This window comes from Accipiter gentilis, chromosome 28, assembly GCF_929443795.1.
Source record: "Accipiter gentilis chromosome 28, bAccGen1.1, whole genome shotgun sequence".
In the NCBI taxonomy this organism is placed as follows: Eukaryota; Metazoa; Chordata; class Aves; order Accipitriformes; family Accipitridae; genus Astur; species Astur gentilis.
Genome location: NC_064907.1, coordinates 15,806,883 through 15,834,826, shown reverse-complemented (window position 1 = coordinate 15,834,826; position 27,944 = coordinate 15,806,883). Strand labels below are relative to the sequence as shown.

The 27,944-nt window shown below is 55.9% G+C and overlaps 1 protein-coding gene across 1 annotated transcript; it reads right to left on the bottom strand.

Annotated features, from left to right (window-relative positions):
* Positions 1–526: 526 nt before the first annotated feature.
* On the bottom strand, positions 527–19,863 carry SFRP1 (secreted frizzled related protein 1). Its single transcript, XM_049831006.1, has 3 exons — positions 19,253–19,863; positions 12,773–12,850; positions 527–2,749 (listed from the first exon to the last, which is right to left on the bottom strand). Exons 1-3 carry the CDS (start codon positions 19,785–19,787, stop codon positions 2,427–2,429), a joined length of 936 nt encoding a protein of 311 aa, XP_049686963.1. The 5' UTR covers positions 19,788–19,863; the 3' UTR covers positions 527–2,426.
* Positions 19,864–27,944: the final 8,081 nt, after the last annotated feature.

Sequence of the window (27,944 nt, the reverse complement as noted above, 5' to 3'; positions counted from 1 at the left end):
CCCACTGCCCTGCCGGCTTCGCCTGCCTCTGGATCGAGGCTTGCAGGCTCAAGAGCCGCTGGTGGAAAGCAGGGTTTCTGAGCAGCAAAGGCTGAAAAGGGCTGAAAGCGGCTCTGAGCACCTGTGAACTAGTTTGCTCTTCAATTTGATGCTTCCTACTGAAACACGTATTTTAAAACTAGTAAATCAACAGCCTGGTACACAGCACGTTTCTAGAGGTGGCCGGCAGGAGACCAGCAGCAGCCTGGGTGATGGCATGAAAACCCCAGCCCAATTAAAGGTTTAAGCATCTCTCTCTGGCGCACAAGCAATCCCTCTTCCACGTTGCCGCTCGGCTGCGGAAGGAAAGCCGGTGGGGACGGAGGGTCCCTGTCCCGGGCCCTGCGGGGCTTCGCCGGGCGCTGTCACTGTGGGAGTTCCAAGATAACCGGCCCTTCAGCTCAACGTGTCCCGACTCTGGGCCACGACCTGTTTCTGACAAGGCTGGATTTGTCAGCCTTCCCCATCATTTCACCTCATCAATGTGTGATGTTAAAGCCCATGGTTTATTTATTTCTTTAATTCACTGATAAAGCACATTATCTACAGTGATTAATTTTGCATCAAAGAAACAACACTACTACAAATGGTGGTCTAAGACAACCTAGTGGGACTTTCTACAGAGTTCACGTCCTAAATCCATCTCTCTGTTAGCCGCGAAACATCATTCCCCAGTGCGCCTGGCTTCTTCATGGAATTATTCTACAATCAAGTCCACGGCTCTGTCCCCACGTGGGGAATAAACAGCGCTCCCGAGCTAAAGAATAATGAATTTACCAGCTTTGAGTGGGGTTGGTTTAAACCTCAAAAATGAGGATTTGTTATTTCACTTAACTGCAATACAACACAATTATCTCAGATCGCAAGATATTCATTCTCTTAGAGTAATCGTGATTGATGAGAATACTGAATGGAAGCAGGATGGTATAATTAATATGGAGCAATACGAGTCTGTGGAAAAGAGAACTTGTCCAATTAACTGAATAATGAGTTTCAGCTTGGTCGATAAATGTAATCATTTGGATGCAATATTCTTTTCTTTCATAAACTATTTGACCTCATACTAACATGACATTTTGATTAGGGGAAAAAAAACCCAGAGTGATACAAAGCCAAGTTGTCACACATCAAACAGACAAAAACCTAGAAACTGATAGGTCCCACAGCGACTGCAAAGAGGGAAAGATGGAGACGATGCGTTTCCCGTGGCGCTCCATAGGGACAAGTCCTCGGCCTTCTGCAATCTGGTATTTTGCCAGCAGCCTGAAGAAACTGTAAAAATATCACTGGTCAAGTTAGAGGGTGACACAAGCTGGAGGAGCTGGCCGCGAGCTCTCCCCCGACCAGAAGTCCCTGGCCAGCAAACGGTATGCGTTTGCACGTGGCTAAAATGGAATTACACATCTGGGCACAAGCAGTACCGGCCACGTGTGCACAGGAACTCTGCCACGGAAAGCTGATGCAGGAGGCATGATGAGTGCGGGCGATGCTCAGCTAAACCCTGCTGCGGCCAGGGGTCCAAGCGAGGCCAGAGGCACCGGTGGAAGCAGCCCACCCTCGGCCACTGGCCTCGCGGCCACAGCGGAGCTGCCACACCATCGAACCAGGCAGGGACCCAAGGGACCCAAAGGCTGGAGAAGGAGCAGCACAGAGCCAGGCTCGAGGGGCTCAGCCGGCTCGGCGCAGCAGAGGCCAGGGCAGGCGTCCCAGTGAGACGTTACAAGAGATGCTGGTAAGGGAGGGCTCCCCGATCCAGCCAAACAAGGTATCACAAGGACCCCATGGTTAAGGCTTAAACTAAGCAGGTTTAGACTACAATGGTTGGGGTTTTTTTACAGTGAGGGCAATTAGCTATTAGGAGGTTTTATCAGAGGTTGTAATGGGTTCTCCACTACTCGTTCATTGACTTTTATGGTGAGGATGGGATGTTTTTCTAATTGGCTGGCTCTGGTTCAAACAGGAATTACTTTAGGGCGATCCTGCAGCCATGAATACGGGAGTAACATGGTCACAAGGGTCCTTTCTGCAAGCGTGTAATCTCTTGACATAACTTTGCACCCCTCTGCTTGCCTTCTTTACCTGATGGCTGCTATTTAAATGAATGTACCTATCCGTACAGCAACAGGTCTTTGGATATTGTGGATGTAAATGGCGTGTGACCTCGGTGACTGTTTGGTGCATGCGCATCACTCTCGCACGCCCAGGCGATCAGGCAAATGCCGGCAGCAGGGAGGTGGGAGGGCTGGGGTTGGTGAGGGAAGCTCCGAGGAGCACGAGGGAGGAGCAGGAGGGCTCGGCTCCAGCATCCCCGCTGCAGAGGAGCGAGACCGAGCCACCATGCCGGGCTGCGCGAGGTCCAGGCGGCGGCTCTCCCGCCGCCCACCGCATCACTTGAAGACGGACGGAAACGTCGGGCAGTCGGGAGACTTCATCTTCTTCATGAACTTCTTGAACTCTTTGTTCTTCTTGTCCCACTTGTAGATGGCCGTCAACAGGTACTGGGTCTTCACCTGGCGGCCCATGATGAGGAAGTAGTGGCCGAGGTTGTCCAGCTGATGGCAGGGACAGTCAGCCCCGTTCTTCAGGAACAGCACCAGCTTCTTCAGGTTCTTCTTGCGGATGGGCCCCAGCTTCAGCGCCTTCCTCTTCCGCGGGACGATCATCTTGTCCCCGTTCTCCTTCTTCACTTCCTTTATGGTCATCTTAAGAGCTGAAAAACAAGTCAGAGAGAGGGGGAAAAACAAAACAACTCCTGAGCAGCCTTCGCTGGCACAAAGCCACTAAGCAAGGCGGGGGGGTGAGGGGGCACCGGCACTCCAGGACGGCAGCAGCACCCTGCCCAGCCACAGACACCCAGCAACCCGCACCACCGCCCCTGCGTCCCCCTGCTCCCCCCTCCGCGGCATCACCCCAGCAATGACTTGGCCCGCTGACCATGACACGAAAACTTTCGTGCCTGAAACGGAGCCATCCCCACGCCCAGGAGAGCATCAAGGTAAAACACTGACATCTCTGTCTCCCTTCCCCTCAGCAAAGCACGCCGGGCGCTTTTTATTTGAGAGGGAGACTTGTTCAGCCGGCAATACACTCTTTGCTAGCAAAACGTTAGCTGAGTAAACAAGGTAATTTCCCGGCTCTAGACGCATGGAGAGACTCTTGAAAGGGCCATTTAAAAGGTCAACTTGGCTTCTCAAGCATTTGTTTGCAGTCACTCCTGGCCCTCTGGTACCCGTGAAACAAGTTTCCAAGCACTGAACATCTCTATATTTGAGCAGTGAAGGCCCCTGGCAAACAGCCGTGTCTACAGGACCCGCGCGCAGGAGGCAGAGCCACACGGAGCAGCCACACGCCTACACCTTCCCCAGGAGAACAGGAGTTAATCTGATACAACTTCCACGGAAAATATTTTCCTCTTTGGGTTCAGCATTTTCCCCGAGTTAATCGCAACACAAATAAAAAAAAAAAATTAATGTTCCTTTGCCATGACTATGAAGAGGAATTTAGTATACATGGGAAAAATGATGAAAACGTGTTGTACATTAAAGTATCACTTCTGTGCCATTTGGCTCTGCCTCTTTTTTGGGGAAAAGCACATATGGCCAAAAATTACTAACATATTTCCATCATTTGGGAGTTTACTTCAGAGCTGCAGATAAACAGTGCTCGGATAGGTGATTAATTGTCTGCTGTCCCTTCTCATTTGACTCTCAGAGCATGTGCAGCAGACGGCATGCAGAAGCCTCTGGCTCTGGCAGGGAGACGGGTCCCCGCAGCATCGTTCCTTGAAGTCTTGCTCTGCTGGAACTTGTAGCAATGAACACACATTGCTTTCTGGATGGCAGCTCTGCTCACCATTCCAGACACGAATGGCAGTAGGACAGCGCGATGACAATCCTGAGAAGGCAGCAGAGTCTCTCTGTATTACCCTTATGCTCCCAGCCACTGCACTGGCAACAGGAGTAATGGTATTTATCTGCCCGTGTGCCAAAAACGCCTGCTGAGTTTGCCAAAAGCCCTGTTGTGTTATACTGTTACTGTACAAGAAAGTAATCCAGGGCTGGAAACCTAAGTGAAATTTTCATTCCATCTGTTTTCCAAATTCAGGATGTTTAAGAAGCTAAAGAGACTCAAGCTTTAAGGAGCTAAAGACGCTGAACTAGATCAATTTGCAACAAATCTGGAAAATGAAGCAAGTCGTTTCCAGGCAGCTCTAAGCTCCATGACATTAACTGGGCAGCAGCAGCAGCATCCCTCAATGTGAGCCTTGATTTCTTTATCCGTTCTGCCTTTGAACTCTTGCACTAAGCACAGTGGTTGCCAGTGCAGGAGGAATGGTATAATATCAGTAACAAGAGACTTTTTCAAAATGGCTTGTTTGCAAATTGCTTTGCTGTGATCACTGCAACTTTAGATCCTTATTGCTAGAGGAAGAATACAATCTGGCAGCTAGCAGAGGTGCTGTTCTACTCCAAGTATCATAGTCTGTGGAAGACAAAGAGGGTCTGGTAATCCTGTGCCGTGGGAGCTCACAGCTCTCCCTTCCCTGCACAGCATCAGGTATCTGTTGCCAGCGAAGCAAGTTCAGGGAGCATGGGAGCTGCACAGGTGAGCCATAAACCCAGACGTGAAACTAAAAACTCATCCAAACCTCAATTGTGCAAAGAGCCAAGATCAGGTAACACCAAGGAGAACCAGTGAGGAGGCTGACCAGGGGTGCAAATAGTTTGTGTAGGACTCTGCTCTTCCCAGCGATGATGCCCTTCTTGTCATCAGCAACAGAGGGAGCTTGCAGTGCTATGCAGGTAAAATGCAGCCTGGCTCACGGACTACCAACTTTCAGCTGCCTTGCTGTGGACTAAGCAGTCACACGAGTGAAAAAAACCAAAAGGCATCATACTCGCTGCTCAGTTTTCACCCCTCTGCCAGCAACCTGGCTCCCCAGTCCCCCCTTGCTCCCCTACTTGGGCCATGTTCCTTAAGCTCAGACCTGCTTTCTGGGTGAGACGCCAGGGCACAAAAGCCACGTTTCATAGCAGTAGGGCCAGAAACGCAGCTCTGGCATTTTCCACACACATCAGAAAAGCAACGCCTGAGGGCACATTTGTTCCCGGCTGCACACCCAGCTCTGAGAGCACAACACCACGCAGCAGGAGGCAGCCCCTCAGCTTGTGGCTTTCCTAAAACATAAAGGATTTGGCAGAGGGGGGACCATCGTGTGACTTGTCGCTGCTGCAGCTTGCCTGGCATCCCCCTGGCCCCGGGAACACCTCCACCCCAGCAGCGGGCAGGCAGCGGAGAAAGGCCCGAGTGGGACGGATTGAGTCTTGGCTCCAGGATCGGACGAGCTGCCAAAGCAAACAGCTTCCTCCCTGGGAGCCCTGGCCTTTCCGCTCTCCCCCCCCCCCCCCCCAAATCTGTCTCAGCGCCAAGCAGAAGAGCCGAAATTGCCTCAGAGACCCCAGGATGCGCTTCCTCGCACAGATGAAATCTTCAGCCGTCGCTGCCAGGAGGGAGCTGACCCCAGGAAGAGAGCTGGAGGGTTATTCATAGCACGCAAGCATGTGCAGCCTTCCCAGCCTTGCAGCCGCAGCCTGCCTGCACCGTGGCTGCAGGACTGCCCCAGCATCGGCTGCAGCATCAACCCACCCCAGCCTACATGCTGCAGCGGCTCTGCGTCGCTGCAGAGGAAGCACGGCAGCCACAACCCATCTTCCCCTTCGTTCTCACAAGATAAACACACGTTCCAGCACAACGTCTCATCAAACCCGTGCTCCCACCTTCAATTGCAACTGCACCTCCTCACCTAACGCACTCAACACCTTCCACTTTCACCCAAGCTCCTGTTAATCAAAGCGTCCACCGTATTCCTGAAGATGCTGGCTGATGCACTAACACGGAAAGGCCCTCGCTCCCTCCACTGCCGGCGCCCGTGGACTGACTGCAGCCTCGGGGGCTGCGGAGAGACCATGAACTTTCCTGTGAACGGGAGCACCGGTGGGACCAGGAGCCAATTCCCAGTCATACCAGAAGAGAGGTGATGGCAGAGGAGCCCCGTTCTCCGCCATCCCGGCTGCAGCCAGGACCACCCATAAAACCCGGGAGGCCCTTTCCAGCCAGGCATTGTCTCAGCTCTGCTTGCAACATTGCCAGCACTGCTGAGACACAGTGCCGGATCCGGCGCAGCATGGTGATGGCACTGCAGCCCCTGAGTGCTGGGGCGGGAGGTGAGCAGCATCCCCAGGGATGCTGCACACCCCTCTGGGATATCCATTCCCACAGGGATGGGGACAGGGATGACCCTCCCCGTCATGCAGGACTAGCCAAGTGGGAGGGTCTCCCCTCCTCTCCCCTCAGCCCGTATGGCTGATGGCACTCAGGGCAGAGGGGGACTCCTCCACAGCACAGGGAGAGGTTCTACTTTTCGTGCCATACGTGGTCCTAAAACATCCTCCCTGTGAGTGCTGCCAGTACGTCTGCTTGCAGGCAAGTCATGGCAGGAGACCTCTAGCACAAGCCAGCGTCCAGCCGCCCACTTCAAAGGCTCTTCCCAGAAAACACAGAAGTGAAAGCATTACTCAGGCTGGGAGGGAAAAAACAAAACACAACAAAGGCAGATTTCAGGATTTAATTTGGGACTCAACAGCTCTCAGCCATGTTGTGTTTACAACAGCAGAAATCCTCCCAGGGTGCTAAACCCACACTTGCCCTTGCTCAGCTCCCATGTCAAGAAGCTGATGTCTGCCCAGGCACAAGCCACTTGTCAGCATTTTGCCACGGCCAGGAAAGCCGGCACCGAACACCCAGCACAGGCACGGACCCTCTCACCAGACCCTGCCCACCACCACAGCGAGCTGCCAGCACAAGAATTAGACATAGCTGCACCACCCTTGAACAGCACAGAGACTCCTGCAAGAGACTGCACGCACCAGCCGGCAGCTATGACCAGCTTTCCCTCAGCATCCTTGCTCCCAACGCTACACCGCAGCATCGACCAGCCCTTCCTTCTCCCAAGGCGTCATCCAGCAGGACCACACCACCAGCAATCATCAGACTCAGGAAGAGAAGGTCTGCATGGGCAGCCTCTTCCCCACCAAGGTCCTCCTCTCCTGCAGACTGAAGCCACCTTGCGCTTCCCTCTGGATTGCTCCAACTCTGGGATGCCCAGGGAGGACATGCGAGAGGGACAGCAGTGGTTCTGGATACGCAGCTGCCCCATCACCAGCCACAGCTCCCATTAGCCAAGGGTCAGATCCCAGCCTGGGGTGATGCTCCCCCGTTAGACCAAGCCACGAATTTGGCCCCAACTACAAACGGCTCGTATCAGATGGTAGCATAGCTCTGCTATCTCTAATGCAGAGAGTAGGGAGGGCTGGAAATATAAAAATGTCTTTTTTTATTTCTACTAATATGAAACAGGGTATACGAAAGTGTTTGCTCACTTGGAGTGAAATTACTCTTGGCAGCAGCAGCTCCAAGAGCAGCAAAGGCCCCGCAGAGCTGGTTGGGGTCCAGCCTGACAAAGCACAACTCACGTTTCATCACTTGAAACAATTCTTATCGATGTCGCTACAGCTCCAGCTTTCCAGTCCCACATCCAGCATGGGAAAAAAGAAACACAGTCTCCCAGGCAAACCATGAGCACTGCATTAGTACCACCTGAGAGCAAAGCACCCTCCTTCCCCGACACAAGCACCAGGGCTCGGGCACCCTCTCCGTGTCTCTGAGGACTGTGCTGTACCGGGGCTGGCACAGGCTGAGACTCACGAGCCCCTGCACCCTGCTCACCGTCCACCACCACACACCCCCACCATGACCGTCCCCCCCACAGGCACCTCCGACCCCTCTTTTCCAGCATGCAGGAGCCTGGGACTGGGATGTGGTCTCTGCTGTTCTCCTGCCTGCACGGGCAGGGGCCCCACTGCAGCACCTCAGGGGCAGGGAAGGGAACGTGAGAGAAGGGAAAGCTCTGCTGTTCCTTCAGCCTCATTGCTCCTTCCTTTAGAAATCACTCAGAAGGAGGAAACCTGCCAGAAGACACATTAGGGCTGTAACAGGAGAAGGCTGCAGGCAAGGAGCTGTCAGTCACCGGACAAAATAAACAGCATGTATTGATTGTACTGCAGTCTCCAGTGCAGCGAGAGCCCGTTCAGCAGGATCCCCTCAGACCCCAGAGAAAGGGCAGAAACAATAAATAAAATCACCAAGAGAAACAGAGAGAGGAATGAACTCCAGGGCCAGCCCAGCCTGCACGAGGAGGAAGAAACAAACCCTGGCTGCAGCCCAGGGAGGCTGGGGGAGGCGGCTGCGGGGGCACAGAGAGCGATCTCACGCTTCGTCTTGCATCCATCGCTGCCCCTAGCACACCAGAGCTGCACCAAAATCTAAACTGCAATCAGCCCATGCGCACCTGGCCCAGCACCCCGAGCTGGTCTGTGCCCCAGGCAAGGGTCCCCGCACTGCTCGCTGACACCCTCGACTCTGCGCTCCCGCAGCCCCACTCCAAGCTGCGGGCGATGCTTCTGCTGCCTGCTCCCAGCCTTGGCACCCAGATGTGGAGCAGCACTCACACACGGCCAAAGGCGCGACAGGACCTTGCCGCGTACCGCAGGGACGGGGGAACTGCTGCTAGGGCAACCGAATCGGCAGCAAACCAGGTGCGATGCTGGGATGCTGGGTCAAAAACATTCCCCCTTTCCTGGGGGCACTTGGCTGGTGCTTCCAAGGAGAGGGCTAGGGTGGAGAAGAGAGGAGGCAGCTCCTGTATGCTGCTGAAATAAAGGAGAAGCTAATCTCCGAGTGCCTCTGGCAGTGCCTACCCAGGTCCCCTCTGCCTACAGGCAGGACGGCCACAGCAGCAGGCAGGCAGCACCTACCGCTTCGCCAGCATTACGGGAGCACGCACACCGCTCCCACTGCGCGGCTATCACATGGCGAGCCCCGGCCAGAGCCGTGTGGACAGCAAGACATGCTGCCGCCCCAAAGCCATCCTCCTCTCAGAGGAGCTGCCAAGCTGCTGGCAGCCCAGCAGGGAGTGGAGCTGCCTCAAATCAGCACCCGGGAGCCCACATTCACCACTGCTCATACAAATGCAAACCCAGAGTCCTGCTGGCCCACAAAGCTGGCGGTCTCCTGGCACCGCTCCGAGCCTCAGCTTCTTGTCCAAGGCCCTATCCTGGGCCAGGGAAGAAAGGTCCCTTTTCTTTACACTCTTCCTGTGTTCACAGCTGGATGCAGCTCTCTTCCTTCTCTGTTCTCAAGACCAACATCACTCCCAGGGCTGTTACACAGCCACCTCCCACCCTGGCACAGCCACGCATCAGTGGCGGGCAAAGTGCTCCTCACATCTTGTCTGTAACGAGCCACTGGGATGTAAGTGAAACCCAAAGTCATGTTACTGCAGGAATCAGTGCAGGACCCACCAACAGTTGCCCGGTGCAGCACACGTTAGTTTAAACATTTATTGTACGTGTCTGGCTTTGATGAAGATCTGTAACCTGTCAGCTGCCAGTGTTTACCTTGGTGGATGTGCATGAGAAATCTCAGTCCGAAGGGCTGGGAGTTCATTTTAGTGCCAGATAAACAGCTCTCCTTGAGAAATCACCCCATGACAGTAACCACCCAAGACTAAACAAAGATCCAAGGGCCACGCACCGTGCTTTGAGAAAACTTCCTGAAGTCGCTATCTCTCCTCTGCTGGCTGCTCTCCACAGCAGAGACATCCCCAGGAGCACCCTGCACTGCCTTCCCTTGTAGGACACAGGTAAGACCTGCATTGCATCTCTTCCCTTGCTCCAGCTCCCCAACTGGCTACCGACCGGGCACATCTGGAAGCAGTGCTACATGCACCCAGGACCCTCCTGGATGGGGAGGAAAAACACAATGACAGAAGGAAGAAAACTCCAAAGGCAGCTGTGTGAAACCTACACCACTGAAAACCCATGCAAGTGAGCTTCCCACCATGACTGAGTCTGGTGACAGGGAGGAACGGGAATCAAGGTATATCCAAGACACGACCAGCTTTCCACTGCGAAAACAGAGTGATGGTTCACACGTGAGTGATGGTTCACTGTGTCCTGCTCAGCTGCCTTTGGACTTCTCTGTAATAGGGAGGTCATCTTGTTTTCAAATGAAAAACTTCTTTGAGACAAAAAGAGAAAGCAGGAGTGGGAAGGAGGAGGAATGGGAGCAACCTCAGCATCAGCAAGAGCTCTGACATGTTTAAAAAGTTACATGTTGGAGTTGTGCTGATCCACAGAACAAAGAATGAACCCAAATTCCTTGCAATAGTCAGAAAAACTGTCAGACTCTGATTTGGCAGAGAAAACAAACAACTTTATACAAGGCTGGAAAAACATGGTGATCTGGGTGAGTCAGGTGGACATGCCGATGCAGTTACAATACCTGACATTACAACTAAAGCGATCCCAAGGGCTCACATGAGCCCTTTGAAATCTAGCCATGTTTGCGCGAGCTGCTGTCACCTGGATGTGGGCACAGGGCACACAACTGAGCTCCCCGACACGGCAGATAGGGCCACCTTCAGCCCCTCCGGCAGAGCGGAGCTCCTCTGGGCAAGCCAAGCCTGCAGAGCTGGCTCCCATTTCTCTCCCTCCCTGCTGGGACACAGCATGGCTGGCCTGGGAATGGGGACCCATCCTCACCACTCCAAACCACAGCAGGAGGAAGGCTCCTGTGAAAACCTTCACAACCATTTTGGATTGATTGGGGGTAGGCATGGGGACTGAGGTCTCCTCTACTTGCTGCTCCTCTGCTGCTCGTGGTGCATGGTAACACTATATCTGGCCACTTGCCGCAGCCCTACTCAGGGAGCCGCCTGCCAAGAAATATTTCCATCCTCTGGACGCTGTCACCACAAAATTTCCCAATAACTAACTTACTCTGTGGGCAAGTCAATGTCTCGAGCCGCTCCGCCGAGGCTGTGAATACTTCTGGTTTGGCCTCTGCTCCCCGTTGTGTAACTGTCCCAGAGCACTGGGAGGATATTTAGCGGCAGAGGCTGATGACAAGCATGCGGTTAAACTTGTATTTCCCTTCCCAGCACTTGCCCACCAGCGGGACACCACCTCGGCTTGCTCCTCGCATGCCTCCAGGGAGGCAACAGGTATTGCAGCAAGCCGCCAGTGCCCCCCGCTCCTTCTCCAGGATAGCGGTCCCCAATCCCAGAGTGCCTGTACCAGGGCGATGCCTCTGTGCCACTGCCAACCCAGGCACACAGTCCCTGCCCAAACCAGGTGCACCGGTCCCAGAGGCCGCTTGCTCGCTCCCCACCAGCTGGGAAGCTCCCTCCAGTCTCTCCCCATGGGTGCAGTGGGGCAGGGACAGCTCCTGTTCATCTCTCATCTCATGCCTGCCTGGGGCAAAGCTCAGGGTGCTCGGGCTCACCCACCTCCAAGCGCTCAGCCCAAGTCGGGTGAACAGAATGTCCCGCTCCCCAGCCAGGCTGCCGCACCAAATTTGCACGCCCGTTACCCGACTCAGCTAGAAGTACCCAGCATTCCTGGGAAACTATTACATGGGCGTTCCTGGCGATGCTTTTCCCTGTTAGAAAAAGTCTGCGCTGAACTTAGGACTTCTGGCATACCAAATCTGCAGGAGAGTTGAGAATTCATTTCCAGCAGAAAGGGTAATACGCCAGCATGCAGAGCAGGTTTGGGTTTGCATAGCGCGCTCTGGCACAGGGCACATTCAAGTGCTAATCCCCGAGGAATGCACACCTTGTTCAATATGCCTTTAATAACCTTCCGGGCAAGTTACATACACCAGCAAGGATGTCAAAACCAGTTAATTCTGGGTTTGATCTGAGAAAGCTAATATTTCTCCCTGCGATACTTTTTTTTTAAATTAAGTTCTGTTTACCTATGATTGTCTGACTCGCTTACTCAGTCATAATATATTTAGGACACAGCTTTCAAGTAGCTCTGCATTTTTTAAGCTCACTGCTTGGCCCTAGCTAGACAAGGACTGGCTTTGGGTTTTTACACCTAGACTTGACAAGAGCAGCATAACTCTACTAAAAAGAAACCCAGAGGTACAAGCAGTCTGGGGGAAGGAGGAAGCTGCTTTGCCCCCTCATGACTGCAAGCAGAGTAAGAGTCCATGCTACACATCATTCCTGCAAGCACGCAAGAGCATGGGAACACCAGGCTTAAGTTACGAGCCCCACCAAGCTCACCAAAGAACAGGCACTGCCACTTCTGCCCCAGCCCCAGCCTCCAGACCAACACCATCTGGTTCTCTGCTCGCAGCGGGGCCTCACCGCCTGCAGCACCGCTGCTTCGGCAGGTGATCCTGCGCGTGGGGGCCTCGTCCCCATGTGGCATGTCGCCAGGTGGGCGAGAGATGCTCAGCACTGCAGCCAGGGTGATGCAGGAGTGCAGGTACTGCCGCCAGGACTCCGCTGTCCCAACCCTGGCTGTCCCAGTACCTGGGTGTGCTTGACTGCAGGAGCTGGACACGTCCCGGACATGTCCAGGACACGTCCAGTCCCGTCCCGTCCCAGCGGCCGCCTCTGCGCACCGACACTGACATCTAGAGGCACGCTTGCCTCGGGGAAGGACTGCGGCTGCCCGCAGGCAACGCGGCCACACCGCTGGCCACACCGCTCTGGGGCAGGCAGGGAAACACAGTGGTCCAGGATCCGGCCCACACAGGAGCCACACTGCCCTTGTGCCCCACAGGGAAGCACCCCCGTCCCCCCAGCACCCCTCCTTACCAAACTCGCTGGCACACAGGTGCTCCACGATGGCCTCCGACTTCATCTCGTTGTCGCAAGGGGGACACACAGTTGTTCCTGGCAAAAGGAGAGAAGAGGTAGTGAGGAGCTGGCTCAAGAAGCACCGCAGAGGTGGGCTGCCCGGGCTGTCAGACCTCTGCCCTCAAGGGGAGCATGCCCCCAGGCACCCTGCCATGGGGTCCCAGGTCCCAGCCCCGTGGGACGACACCCTGCCAGGGGTCAGGAGCCATCCACCAGCTCACAGGGCAGTGCTGGCTGCGGGCAGCCTCCTGCCAGCCCCGTTCCAGTGCTGCCGGTGTCCCCAAGGCTGGGCACGGGCAGGCAGCTGCCAAGAGCAAGAGGACAGTGCTGGCAAGGAGAGGGGTTTTCAGGGCCAGGCACTCAGCTGAGGGGAACTACTCGCCATGGGGCATGGCCCACAGCCCACTGATGTTCCCTCCGCACGGCGTGCCAAGGTGGGCACGTGGTGCCCAAAGCCCGGCACGGTAGGAGGACGGTGCCCAGGGGACGGCTCACGCACCGAGGGGCTGCCCCAGCCAGAAGCCACCACGGAGCCAGGCAGGCAAGTTCGGGACTGGTATGACCCAGCTCACAGGGGACCACCTCACAGGCTGCCCGTGCATCGCATGGCAAGCCCCTCTCCTGCCTCCCTCCCACCCTGCCCCGGAGCGGCACTGGTTGGTGATGGACCTGCACAGCTCTCACATGCGCCTCCCCGCCCCACCTCCAGAAGCCCCTCCAGCGCAACCCCAAGAGCAGACATCTTATCTTTTTGGGTTTTTTTTGCCTGCGGGGCAGCCTCACGGCTCCAGCAGAGGAGATCCAGCTCTGCTCACCAGCCACTGACAGTGGCCAACATCCTCCTCTTGGGGAACACCAGCCCAGGAGATTTCATCGGCATCCATCCTGGGAGGAAAGCTCACTTCACCCAGAGAATAAAAATCTGTTTCCATGTTCCCATCTCCAGCCAGAGCAGAGACCACCCAGCAGCACAGACACAGATTTGTGCTACTGGCGGATGAATTTACTGAGCTGGGAGATGCTGCTTCTGTTCCTGGTCCAGCAGAACGGAGGGCTCTTTCCCACACAAGGGAGTTATTCTCAGGGATGGTGCTGCAGTGAAACATCTGCCAGTCCCTGCGTGCAGACAGAGTGCTCGCCCCAGCCCTCAGCCAGGCCGGGAAAATGCACTGCGTTGCTGGACAGAAAAAACAGAGACGTCTCCCGGCAAGAGGGGTGCAGAGCCAGAACGGCTGGTGAGGGAGGCATGGCCACAACCCGTGCCGACCACAGAGTGGAGTCTCCTCAGTCACAGATGCCCCACAGGATTTCAGGCGAGACATTTGTTTTCTGTGGCTTGTTCTTCCCCTCTCACCCCCCAAATCTGTTCTGTGCCAAATGCTAATTCCTGGGGTCATGCACCATGTCTTTATTAATCACACATGCAGAGCAACTGGCCTTCCAATCGTCCCGACGTGCAAGTCACAAGGCAACCTTCACAGCACCCAACAGTCAACTTAACAGTCCCAAGCCCAGTACCTTGGTACCCATGAGAGCTGCCCATCATCTGGGTAACTTCCTTTTCCAAAACCCTAACATGCAATTGTCACTTTTACTGTCTTAACTTAGAGTGACACAGGCAGAAGCCAGCCTTTGGGGATGCAATGACGTCTCCCAACACTATTTTTAAAATCAGCAGTCAGAATATTTCCATCCAGGCTGCACATTTAATGAGCTCATGATGAGGGAGAGGGGATGCTCGTAGGAGGGTGACAGCCCCAGCGGTCTGTCTCTGCTGCAGTGCCAAGAGTTAGTTACTGCGCTGGGGACCACCCTCAGGAACAAGAGGGGGTACCTGCCACGCGTTAGCTCATCTGCAACCAACCCAATGTGCAAAGCACTTCAATGTGCCTCAGCAGCCAAAGTGCACGCTAGGAGACTGGCCGAGCCTACGCGGGCCAGACAAACAATGTGAAAGCCACCGCTGTGTCCAGCCTACGAGCTTTCCAGGCAAACAAAGAAAAAAACAAACCCAAAAATGGAAAATAAGAGTCATTGTTCCTTGTTTTAGCTGTGCTAAGGCACCCCCCAGGACTGCTCCAGCACACCCATGGTGGCAGGGACCCTTGTCTCGCTACGGCAAGGGCCCAGAGCCAGCAGCCATCCCGCATGGGCTGGAGCCACTGCAGCTGCCCTGGGCAGCTCCTTCTGCGGGGCAGTGCGTCCGTCCCCTTCCCACCGGGAACACAGCGCACGTCTGCCGGCCACATCCTGCCAGCCCTCTCACCACGGAGAGGGCATTCCCTTGTGGCTCTGCTGACGCCCCCGGCAGGGCAAGCGCTGCCAGCCGTGCGGCGCAGCCCGAGCAGCGGCCTCACCCGCACACGCATCCCACTGCCAGGCTGCCGAATCCCTGTGCTAGGGTAAAGCCCCCAGCATGCTACCCCATGCTGGGAGGACCCCCATGGCCTGGCAAGCGGGCACCCAGAGCTCGCTCCAGTGCCAGGCAGCTCCACGTGCAGGGAGCATCCTCCAGCCCTGCCTCCCGCAGCCCCATTGCAGCACAGACGTGCCTGAGACTATCCCATGCCAAGGGGAAGAGAAATGCTCCTCTCCTACGGGATAACCCATCACGCCAAGGTCAGGAACACAAGTACCAGGGGCCTGACCAGCTCCTGCACAGCTCTGCGCCCCAGGAGAACTACTGCTTCATGGAGCCACAGCTATCCCAAAACTGCCTGCCCTCCCACCCCTCCCAAGGCATCATGGCCAACATCCTCCAGCCCACAGCATTGCCCAGCACCTCACCTTCCCCTTCCCACACCATCCCAGGCTGAAGGAGCCAACAAGAAGCCCAGCCATGATTCGGTTCCTCCCGCCTCAGGTGGTCGCCACTGTGGCGGTCCAGCAGCAGCCATGCTGCCACATGCCAGGCCAGACTGCACCCCGCGGCACCCCGCCACGGCTCACAGTATCGGGCACAGTCACCCATCTCCTAACCTGCCGCAATTCAGCTGGGACCCATCTTCTGCAGTTGACAACTCTACTCCAAGCACAAGCTTAGCCTGCCTCCAGCTCGCTTTTTCCCTGCTGACCATTTTCTAATGCTTGGCTTTAGAGCCAGCTTACTCCAGGGGCAGGAGAAGGAATGTGTAATGCTATATTAATCTGCAACTCCCCTGATGCATCCTGTGGGCCTGCAGGCTTTACCGCCTCGTGCTTAAGGAGAAAGGAATTCAGCAGGTCAGCTCTTTGAGAGGCAGAAACAAATTCCAATTTCGAGGTGTTAATGGGGAAAAATACTGAAAGGGCTCGTTCTTACTAGTGCCCAGAGAAAAAGGGGGACACTGCTGGGTTCTGACCCTCTTTGAATCAACAGGAAACACACCCCAGTGCCTGAGACCGAAGGGGCTGCAGGAGCTGGCGCTCACCGAAAATGCACAGAAACTGCGGACAGGGTCTCCCGCGGCAGAGCTCCGGGCATAGGGAAGGATCTGGGACATTCGGGGGCAAGGGCTGAACCACAGCAGCCCAAGCATGCTCACCCGGAGGGACCCCTCATCTGCACGAGGTGGCAGTGCCAGCAGCCGATGGACAAAGTGCCGTGCACCTCGCCGGGTCCGGCCCCTGCCATCACTGGAGACCAATCGTGGATCTTCTCCAGAGTGCGGGATCAGGAGCGCCAGTGCCGGAGACCTCACCGCATTGGTTTACATTACGGCAGTGGTCACAATTAACTTTAGATTTGCTCCGAGCTGTTTGGGGCAAGAGCATCCCAGCACACAGCGTAAGCGGCACGCAGATCTTCACCAACCAAAGGTTATTCGTAGGAGAACACACGCCAGATCCCTCTGCCACAAACCAGCATTAACGCCTTGAAAGCTGGTGCACCTAAGGGCAGCAGGTCCAGCCCAGCAGATTACCAGGGAGCCTGGCCTTCTCACCTTGAGGAAGCGTTTTCTAGCAAGATTGCTCATGCCCTCACAGGAAAGTGCAATGGGCACAGGGAGCTCGGCCTGACACCTCTGGAGCTGCTGCGGCTCAGATACAGCACATGCAAGAGCTTCGTCTTGAAATACTTTCAAGCAGCTGGGGGATGTGAAGATGGCTGCTTATACTTTTCCACTGAATGCTGAAGAGAGTTCACATTTGCACAATAATTTTAAAGACTTACTTTCCATAAACATCCTTGCAAACAAATTGCTCATTTAAAAGCGCTTGGGACATCAGTTTTGCAAAGCCATTTAGCAGACAGTGGTTTATCTGAGTGGCTGTAATACTTCCTTGCAACACTCACCCAGCTCCGATTTACAGTTCGCTCAAAGAACAAGTTCATAAACCCTAAAGTTTGTGCAGAATGAGGCCTCTCTGCACCCCAAACAGGATCAGCAATAGGTGCACAAAGGACTCAAACCTGAGCTGATGTAATTCCTTGTAATAAAGTCAATTTAGGGATGCCTGTGAACAACAGCAAGGTGCCCAAATACTGTTCTGATGGGCACATTAGCAGCACCAAAAGAAAGCAGTAACATCCCACCCCAATACTGCTCTCAAGACAGGTTTGAAAGGTGATCAGAAAGTTAGTTGTTAAACTACACAAGGGAAAACTTAGCAGATGCTGCTCATCTAGAAGACTGTTCCCAGGTCTTGGGTCATTAACGTCTCTAAAATGAATGACCTGCAAACAGCTCAAGCTCTGTTTCGGACCTTGGAAGGGGCAGCTCTACGGCAAGCAGCTCAGACCCAGCTGCCCCAGGAGCATTCTTAGCTGCAAGTCCCTGGGGAATAAAAGCGACCTTTGTACCCGCAACACAGGACGCAACTGCGGTCTTGACCAAGGGTCTAGGTTCACACAGGACAGATGACTTTAGAGCCTTCCTGGAAAACAAAGAGCTTCCTCCAGCAATCACATCAGTAAGCTCATGCCACAGCGAGGAAGCCAGAGTGACTGCACCGCTGCCGGTGCCGCACAGGGAGAGGCTGGGTGCCTGGGAGCAAGAGCAGCCAAACCTCACCCCCCCCCCCCCCACCCCCCCCCCCCGGCACAGGCACACACTTCACACCCCACCTGCCCCTGGATGCCACTGCTGAGACACAACAGAGGTTCCCTGTACAGCTCCGGCGGGTGTTGAGCTCAGGTGTCCCTCCCTGCCCACCCCTGCAGCGACTGCTCCATCCTGCTCAAGCCATCACACTCCGCTGCCCTCCATGTGCCCCCACGCTGGCTTCTAGGAACACCCGCAAAGTGTCACCCCTCTGCTGCAGGATGCACTCCCTTCCTCCCTGTAACTGAAGGGCTCCCTGAAGCAAGAATCCCGCTGGGATGAGTGGGAGAAAACACGGCACAGTCCCCGGCAGGCTGGGCGGGGGCTTCCAGCCAAGCACAACATAAAGCCTTTGTCTGTAAAGGTAAGTGCACACGAGCGGCCACTGCACAGGGTGACCTTCCCTCCAGATGAGCTCCGGACACAGCGCAGAAGCCATGGCTCAGCCCCATGCACAGCTGCCCCGTCCCCGAGTTCTTCCCGAGTGCCTGCACTATCCCGCTGTGAAATCAGGAGCGCCCATCCCTTTCAATGAAGCTCTGGACACAGGAAAGCACTGCAGTCTTCTACAGCCCTCTGCCTTCTCCCCCTACAAATATCCCTCCTGCCAGCCTTTCAAAGTACTCCGATGCAGAATACCGAAGCAACACCAGGATACTTATTGATTTCAAAAGTTCTCAGCAACAAGCTGGACTCATTGCAACTCACACAAACAAGCCAGTCTGGCACCAGACAGACCTGTCGCACGTAACGGAAACAAACAAGAACCACGTCCGCTTTGCCCAGTTGTTTCTTGATAAATCTCTTGCCCCCTTGCCAGCACACAGCTCACCTGAGAGGGCAGAGCTAGATTTCCACTGCACAGGCAGCCACTGGCTGCTCAGCCTCTCGCCCCAGGACTGCTTGGGAAACGGGGTACCCCACCAGGATTACCGTCACCGTTTACTCCAGTCAGGCAGCCCTTTCTGCCGTGGGGGACCACGCGTCCTACTGCTGCCAAGAACAGCCCTGCCGGAGTCGGGCTTGGGAGAGAAACCGCTGCCAGGGCAATGCGGCACCTGGAGGATGGAGGGTCGGAGCCCTGGTCCATCAGGGGCTGAAGCCCAGCCCTGGTGCCAGTGCGGGGATCGGAGCAGTCACGCACCCGCCATGCCCCGGTACCGTCTGCCCCCGGGCTTGGCTTCGGGACAGAGGTGAGGAGCTGGCGGGGCATCCTGCCTTCCTCGGGACAGGAGTACTCACGGAGCGCTCGGAGGCTGGAGGAGGACTGCTGCCAAGAAGCAAAGTTCAGGTGAGCCTCCTCCTGCTGCAAGACCCGCTTCGGTCCCACACAGCCCCTCCTGGGCTGACGCCTGCCCCGTCAGCTCGGACAAAAGCGGCAGGAGCAGGGCTGCAGCCCCCAGTCACACCTTACCTTTGGGCCTGGAGACCTCGGTGGCATTGGGAGCCGTCATGGCAATGCAGACGTCGTCCTGGGGAAACTGGTCGCACTTGAGCATCTCGGGCCAGAAGAAACCAAAGAACTGCATGACGGGCTCGCAGGAGTCACGCACGGCCTCGCAGAGCCAGCGGCACGGGTAGACCGGCCGGTCCAGGCAGACGGGGGCAAAAAGGGAGCAGAGGAAGACCTGGGTGCCCATGTGGCAGTTCTTGTTGAGCAGCGGCACCCAGCTGCTCGCCTGGTGCTTCACCTCAGCCATGGTCTCGTGGTCCAGCAGGTTGGGCAGCACCATCTTGTCGTAGCCCACGCTGTGGCAGAGCCGCAGGTCGGCGGGGATGGCCACGCACTGGTGGGGCTTGGCGTAGAAGCGCCCACCCGGGTAAGGGCCCAGGTCGGACTGGTAGCTCACGTAGTCGTACTCGCTGGCCCCGCCGCACGCCAACAGCCCGGCGGCCAGCGACACCAGCGCCCGCAGCCCGGCCCCGCGGGGCCCCCGCACGCTGCCCATCGCCTCACCCGCCGACGGTGGCCCCGCCGGGCGCCCGCCCGCCCCCCGGGGGCCCTCCCCGCTGCCCGTCGCTCGATGCCCGCTGCCGGCGGACACCCCCCCCCCCCGCAACCCACCCACCCACCCCGGCCCCCACGCCGGGCGCCGGCGGCAGCCGCCGAGCGGAGCCGAGCCGAGCCGAGCCGAGCCGAGCCGCCCGCTCCCTCAGGCTCAACCTCCGCCGCCCCGGCCCCGGTCTGGCCCCGCCGCGCCGCGCCGCGGGTTTGTGAGCCCCCCGGCAGCCAATCAGGGAAGCGCCGCCCGCCGCGCGCTCGCCCGCCGGTGTCAATCAACCGCCCCGGGAGCCAATCCCGACTAAACCCGGCCCGGACGGCCCCGCCCCGCTCCGCCCGGGCGGGCCCCGACGGCGCCGCGCCTCAGCGGCCGGCCGGCAGCTCCGCGCCCCCCCCTCCCCTCCCTCCCCGGGGGCGGCCCGGTACGGGCGCTGGTGGGGGGGGGGAGGTCCGCGGCGATTCCCGACGGCCTCCGGCGCGGCCCCGACGGCTCTGCCCAGCCGGGCTGGCCCCAGGGCCGCAGCGGGGGCTTCCCCGCGCCACCTGCAAGCGCTGGCTCCGACGGGGTCCCGGAAAGGTGCCGTGGGCGACCGGCGGGGGCCACTTGGGCGACCGAGCGCACCCCATAGGTCCCCGCGGCTGCTTCCCTCGAGGGTGGGCTGAGCCGTGCGGGGTCGTGCCAGGGAGCCCATCGCCCGCCTCGCACACACCGGGCAGCACCGGGGCCAGGGCAGCTGTGGGAGGCCCAAGCGTTCCTGAGCGGCTTTTCCAAGGTTGCAGATGTTTCTGAGAACCTGGACTGGACCGTGCAGCCCTCATTTCCCTGTGGACAAATTCCAACAAAAACTAAGGTATTTGCAAAAAAAAAAAAAAAAAAAAAAAAAAAAAAAAACAAAAACCAACCAGGAGAGAGAAAGAGTCGGTCTGTTTCTTAAAGAGGTATCGCGCCTGGGAAACCTGGCTCCAGTCCTGCCAGGGAAGCAGGAGCTGTGCAACAGCAGCATCCACTGTTCCCCCAGCACCAGCGCCAGCCCCTCACCAAGCACCCTTTGCAAGGAAAGGGCACGTGTCAAGCAGACCAGCAGCGTGTCAAGCCCGACAGCTCGCAGCCACAGCCACGCATCCCGCTCGGAGACGAGCGGGAGACTCTTGGCACAGCAAGACTCGGCTGAGGAGACAGGACGGGAGCACAGGCCAGCCCTGTTCACCACGGCGGGCAGGCACGGGCTGCTGCGCTCCCGAGGGCCTGCAAAGACTTGCTGCCCTCCGAAGCCGGGAGCTGGACGCGTTGAGGATGGCGGCTGTGAACCTACCCGGGGTGCTAGCGCAGGCGTGCAGACTCTGCGGCTGCTCCGTGGGCAGAGCAGGGTGCCCCTCGGCACAAGCCAGGCAGAAGGGGCTGTCTCAGCCCCCACGCGCACAAGGTCTGGCTGTCGAGCACCCATGCATCCACGTCCGAGGGAGCTGAGCTCCCTCCTTCGGACCCGTACAAAGCGGTTACTGCAGCTGCCTTTTGCTTAAACAGCTTGTGCTGTTTAATACAGGAACTACACCTCATTGAGAGGTAAATGGAAGAGGCTCTGCAGCCTGGAAGCGTGAAGGAGCCACTTTCACCTGAGGGCCAACAGAAGAGAGAAGCCAGTTAGCACCGCTAATGAAGTGGAGAATTCAGCAGTAAACAAGAGAAATCTTCGCCATAAGGTGCCAGTAGCTGAATGAAAGAGGCAATTGGATGGAGCAGGCCCTCTCCTGCTGCTTGGGCTTGGGAAACTGTAGGAAAGCCCTTATCACTGTTTGCACCAAGAAACAGCTGCAAAATGGACTTCTCATCCCTTGGGAAGTTCTGACAGCCTAGAATTTGCTTTTACCAAACTCAGTTTAGAAACACTGAAACATCTCGTTTTGAGAATGTAGAAAATACTGCAGTGTCCCAGTAGTGTGGTATAATGTGGTACGCAGAACAGGGCACTGATCTGCTCGAGGGCTGTTGGGCTGAATTTCTCTCAAGAATCTTTATTTGCACCCAAGTGTTACATCCTCAGGTATGAGTCTCGGGTCGGGAACGTGACCCCTGCTCATCTGGAGCACTCGGAACCAAAATGTGCAAGTAACTCTCCATTTTCGATTGCAAGATCGTAAGAAAGTCCCTGCGCCTCTCCATTTTCAGAGCGGCAGTGGGCATGTTTTACTTGGCAGTGCTATAATCCTTCTAGTCCAGGCTGAGTAGTGTGGCAGAAACATCGTAGGTAGGCAGACAAGATGAGGACTTACTTAAGAAGCTCTTGGAGAGCTCCCCAAAGGCAACAGCAGTAATACTGCGGTAAAACTACAGTCGGGATTCTGTTTATCCCCAGCTCAGCAAATACCATATGGAGCAAGGTGAATGTCCTGTCATGGTCACTCCAGAGATGTGTGCCACCACGTACGTGGAGCATCCCACCCTGATTACTGGGCTGGCTGCAGCCCTGACACACCGTACAGTTAGTCGCTGAGCTCAAAGGGCTGCCCACCACAGTTCAGCGCTCTTGATCCAAGCGGGAAAGCTACAAGACGGCATGCCTTGGCTGCTAAATCCATCCACACTCAAAGCCTGGACAGTTCTTGAACTCAGCCCAGGGAAGATCATTGCTGGCTCCTTTTTCTCTGCTGTACCTGATACCCACATTCACAGCAGCAGTGCCTGTATGGGAATCCAAGAGTGAATTGTAAACTGAAATACGATTGCCCAGAAGACCATTTTTTCTTAAAAAAAAACAAAAAAGAGAAGGAAAAAAAAAAAAGAAAATAGCCAACAGCTCTGGTCTAGACCACTAAATTGCTTAATATACAGTGTAAGACCTCTTAAATAGCAGCTGCCCAAGAAGGGCTGCTCTTCCAACAAACCCCTTCCAAATTGGGCATTAACTTTTCTGAGTGAAGCCTGTGCAGCCATTTCCGTTCATAATTATGTAGCCCACTGCTTCTTAAATCTCTGCATAGTCTCTAATGTCATCATTTAACTTTGCTTTATAGCCATTTATTGCTGCCTCTCCCACAGGGGCTAACATATTCTTATTGAATAATGAGATGCTTTGCAACATGCACAATTTCAGCTATCCCCAGTCCTCTCCTACCCTTTCAAAAGCCCAGCCCAATTAACCGTGCTTATTTCTGGCTCCATTGTTCGTCCCCACAGCCTGCGGGACCACGGGCTCTGCCCCCCACCACCGCTCCCTCTGCTTGCTGCGGCTGCTCTCTTCCACATCCACCCGCGGCGGCCACTCGGCATCGAAGGGACGGCTCGAGGCGGACATGTCCCCATGCCATCGACACCCACCTCGCCTGTCTGCAGCCATGCCCTCCTGCCCCTTCGTCCGCGTTGCCCGCCGGGCAGTGCCACGGGGCCAGCAGGGCATGCTCTGCCCCGGCCGCCCAGCGCTGGAATGTGTGTTTCCCTCCACGCCGCCCCGGGGAAACAGGCAGGCGTGGGATAATAGAATATATTAGCCCTGAGCCCATTCAGCCCCAGGCTCTTTACGAACAATGCCTGCTAACTGAGCTGATTTTTGCCAAATGACTGGCTTTCGTGCATGAGCAGCAAAGTGGAGCCCCCAAATAGTCCCACGCAACAATCGGGCAAGCGCTATTGCCCAGGGCCCATTGTTTTACTGCTGCGTTTGAGGGCATGGAGGAGTCATGGCCTTGCCTGCCCTGGCATTTCTTCCCCGGTTTCCCACCGCTGTGCTAGCCCCGTCTCAGCCCCAACAGAGGCAGTCGTGATGGGGGTGATGAGACCGGCGATGAGGCATCCACTGTCCCTGCCCCAAGCAGGGTGACACAAAAACCACCACCGGGGCTCCCGCTGCCCCTTGGTGCCCGTGCCCCCACCGAGGAGGGGATGGAAAGTGCCGGTGGAGGCAGCCCACCCCCATGTCCCTGCACGGGGAGCCCACCGTGGCACCCCTGCGGTGCCATGCCGCTCCCGCACTACCTCCTGCAGCAGAACAGCTCCTGGAAACCCCCCAGGGAATATTTGCTTTAGATTAGACACCCCCTCAGCCAGCTGAAGAGCTGATAGCCCCTGCCGGGGTCAGCCTGCCAAGGAGGATGTTAGTTTTGCCGTGTTTGTTTTCTGGTTTTCTCAGCGGATAGTTCCGAGGTTCCAATAACACGGATGCAGCCAGGAACGCTCCCTCGCCCTGCGACATGGGAATCTGCAGGGGGAAGTTTTGCAGCTGTGGCGACCCGCTCTGCCACCCCCAGCCTGTTGCCCAGCACTGCCTGGGCTGCAAAGGATGCTTACACTGAGAGCCAGCCCGCAGCAGGGCCGGAATCAAGGCACGCAACAATTCCAGCCGATGTGTCCTGTTAGGGTGAAATTAGCACCATTAAACGCTATAACTAAACACAATCAACAAAGGGTTTACTAGCTGAGATAACATATAAAGAACTACAACAGCTAATGCCTTCAGCACTGCTGAAACTCTGACCGTCTGCCCCTAGTCCCAGGAGGGAACTGATGGCAAATATTTACAGGGGCTTATAAATATTTATCCTGTAATAACTTGCTGCATTACAGCACATTCTTCCTTATGAGGCTCCGCTTTGCCCTGGACCAGGTGCAGGCTGCTGAGAGGGTCTGCATCATATATAAAGTTTGTCTGAATAACACACAGCTAGCGCTGGCGTTCAATAAAGTAGCCAGCAGCTGAGCTGCTTGCGTGAAATGCTCTGCAAGTCATTTCTTACCCAACAAAAGAAAAATGTGGCTGGGGAGCACAGGTGTGCAGGCACCTCGGTGTGGGTGCAAACCCCTTCTGTGTTGCCAGAGTAACCTGGGGAAGTGCTGCAAGTCACCAGGGAGCTATAAATCACACCACCGGGCCGATGTGATGGGGGCCTCAGCCCAGGAGCGGCCCCGCGGTGACTGAGCACACAGGGAACCTTGGCTGCTTTGGTGAGGACCCCAAAGGAAGGGAGCTGGAGATCGTCCCGCCACAAGGAAACATCTCCTCAATGCTTCTCACTCTGTGGCAATCCTCTCTCCAAGGAACCAACCTACCGCACCCCAAAATCACTAGAGATCACCGAGATCTGCTCTGCACACGGCAGTTGGGCAGCAGCTCCCTGCAAAGCTGTGCGTGGAGGGGTCCTCTCCAGTGGCTGAATCCTGCAACATCAGCAGGAATCGCAGAGGGACCAGCCCATCACGGCTCTTCCTTTGGTCCTGCAGACCTGGCAAACCAAACCCCAAGGGGACCACAGGCTCCTTAACGGGGACCCCCATCAGTCACCGTGTGAGTATATGAATTATTGGGAGGGGTCCTGAGAGCTCACTGCATCTCTCAGCCTCGAAGGAAAGCCAGGCTGTTGGCTGGGGTTTCTGGGAGTTCTTCTTTGACCCTCCATAGGAAAAACTAGAAAATAAATGGGTTCATAATTTTTCCCTGACCCTTCATAGGAAAAACTAGAAAATAAATGGGTTCGTAATTTTTCCCTGACTGTCCCCAAGTCTCTGCTTCTTCCCAGCCCTCCTCTGTGCTGCGTACCAGAGTGCAGATGGCTCTGGTACAGGTGTCCAGAGTGCAAGCCTGGAGCCGGCGATGCAGCAGCACCCCAGTGCCAGGCGCTGCCCGAGCGGCACCACATGACCAGCCGTGCGCAGCATCCCTTCCCCAACCTGCAGGGACGATTTCTAGCCCTGCCACGAGCGCTCCACTCTCTTCATTTGCTGCCTGGTGCAAACTTGACTTGCTCAGCAGTGAAGAGAGCCTGGAACCAGAATTTTGTCGTGGTGTTGTTTCATTTGTCTGGAGGCCAGAAATTTATCTTCCCGCTAATATCTGTCCACTTATTTATTTATCTTTCTCATGCTTAATGATTTGCAAGAGCATAAGCAGCCTGTGGTTTGGAAACCATGAGACAATCTCCGAGCGGCACCAGAGATGGAGTTCTGAACTACTTTCTAACATGGATAAATAAACAGCGTGGAAAGGCTCCACTGTGTATATTCTAGGTTGCTATTTTCTTAACCCTGTCTCATTAAGATGGATGGAGTTTCTGCTTATTAGTAATTTGGCAAGTTCCTCTTTGTGTACACTCTGCACTTCTCACTAATGACGCTTTGCTTCAGTGAGTAACAAAAGAGACTTCCAACATAGTCAGTGAAAACACAGCCACGCACTTGGGGCACTGGGACGGAAACCCAATGTTCTGGAGATGCCATTTGTGGAAGACAAGAAACTGCAGGGAACCCAGCGAAGGAAAATCTGCTGGTCATAAAACCTTTCCTGACATTCAAATAATTTTGACCTAAGGACATTGGTTCTTTGATTTACATCCACAATTGCAGAGCTGACAGAGCCTATAACAAAGTGATTCAGAGCCCTTACACTGCTGTTCCTAAAACACGTCCGATGGAGATGAAGCTGGCACTGCTACTGCCTGGATTTACAGCTGGCCATTAAAGTATGTTTACAAGCCTTTAGTACAGTGTACACATCTGGTAAATCATTGATTGAACAAATAGCTCCTGGAGTCATGCTCCCTCTGTCAACTTTTTCCACTACTATGTTACCCAGCACAGAATCATCTGCTCCAGACCCTGTTTTCTCCGGCATCTGCCAGCACGCAGGCAGGCGTGTGTGCACGTGCCCGAGCAAGCAGCCGTGCACATACCTAGATTTGCACGTGTAGCCTGGATTGTCACTGGGTTCTGGATGCCATTGGACAAACACCTACACAACCACCCCCCCCCCAGGTCTTTGGCACACCCAGCTGATCTATACCTTATCTACGAGCAAGGAAAGTGGTACCTACCACCTGCACAGGACAGACTCCCAGCTCGCTACGCGATGGGCAAGAAATCAGAGAGAGGAGGCTGTTTCTTCCTAGGGATATGCGTGAGAGAAGAGAAGGCAATCGGGAGTGTCTTTGCCAGCCTGGCAGCTGCCTTCCAGCAAGCCAGCCAGACGGCAGGCATTTACCGGCACCGGCACACGGGACGCACTCAGCTCCTCAGCATCGGCTGGTGACCCAGCCAGCATCGGGCTGGACTGGCGGGCACAGCTCAGCAGGGCAAGAGGGATGTGAAAAAGAATCGAGAGAGTAATCCTGCAACTGGAGATGCTGCAGGCAGACCAAGACTCTGGAGCCTCACCAGCAGGCAAGAGAAAGGTCCTAGATGAAGCCAGACCTAAGAGGACAGCTCTTCTCTGCCCGAGGCCACACGCCAGCCGAGCGACACACGCCAATGTCCCGTCAGAGCCAGGCTGCACCAGCAGCACAGCCACCATCCTCCCCACGCCGGCTGAGAGCTGCCGGATCCACCCTGGCGCCACGGGCTCGCACCAAGAAGTGAAAGCCAGGGCTGGCAGGGCCTCGGGTTTGCTGCATCAGCACAGGCACAGTGGAAGAAAAGCGGGATGGAGATGGGGCGCAGCGCCAGGAATGCGGTGGGAGGCAGCATCCATCTCCCCTGGCACTGGGGCGGCACCGTGCACAGCCCGTGCACAGGACCCGTGCTGAAGTCTTCCTTGCAGCAGGAGAAAAATGCCGTTTGGTGTTTTACCGAGCATGCCAGTGCCCAGGGAGCGGGAGGAGCTGCGAGCCCCCACCACGGCTCATTGTGCTTCTGGGAGAGCATCTGGCCAGCTGTGCAGTGATCTGTGGCCAAACCCTCACTCCCCTGGCCACAGAGCTGGGCAAAGGCCAAAGGGTAAAGGGCAAAGCACAGGAGCAGAAACAAAGCTAGATCAGCTCATTCATGCAAATCTTTTCAAAAGCTTTTGGGTGGCTGGACAGACAGACATGGGAGAGCAGGACTTACCGTCCGTGTGTGAATCGCCATAGGGGCGCACGGGCTGCCAGGTCCCGTGCGGTCACTTTGCAGCGGTTGAAAAGGAGGTGCAGGATCCTGCACTCACAGCAGGCTTTTAAGCAAAATGAGGGCACAGGAACTGTTCCCAGCTAGAGACAGAGCTCAGAAAAGCAGGGGGAACAGTAAAAAAATGGCTCTCCACAGTGAAAGGCACTGCATCCAGTTGTGTTCCTGCACAGTTGCAGGGCAGCTCCCGCAATCTGCTCCAAGGACAGCCCAACCCTCCTCGGTGCAGCACAGGTCCGT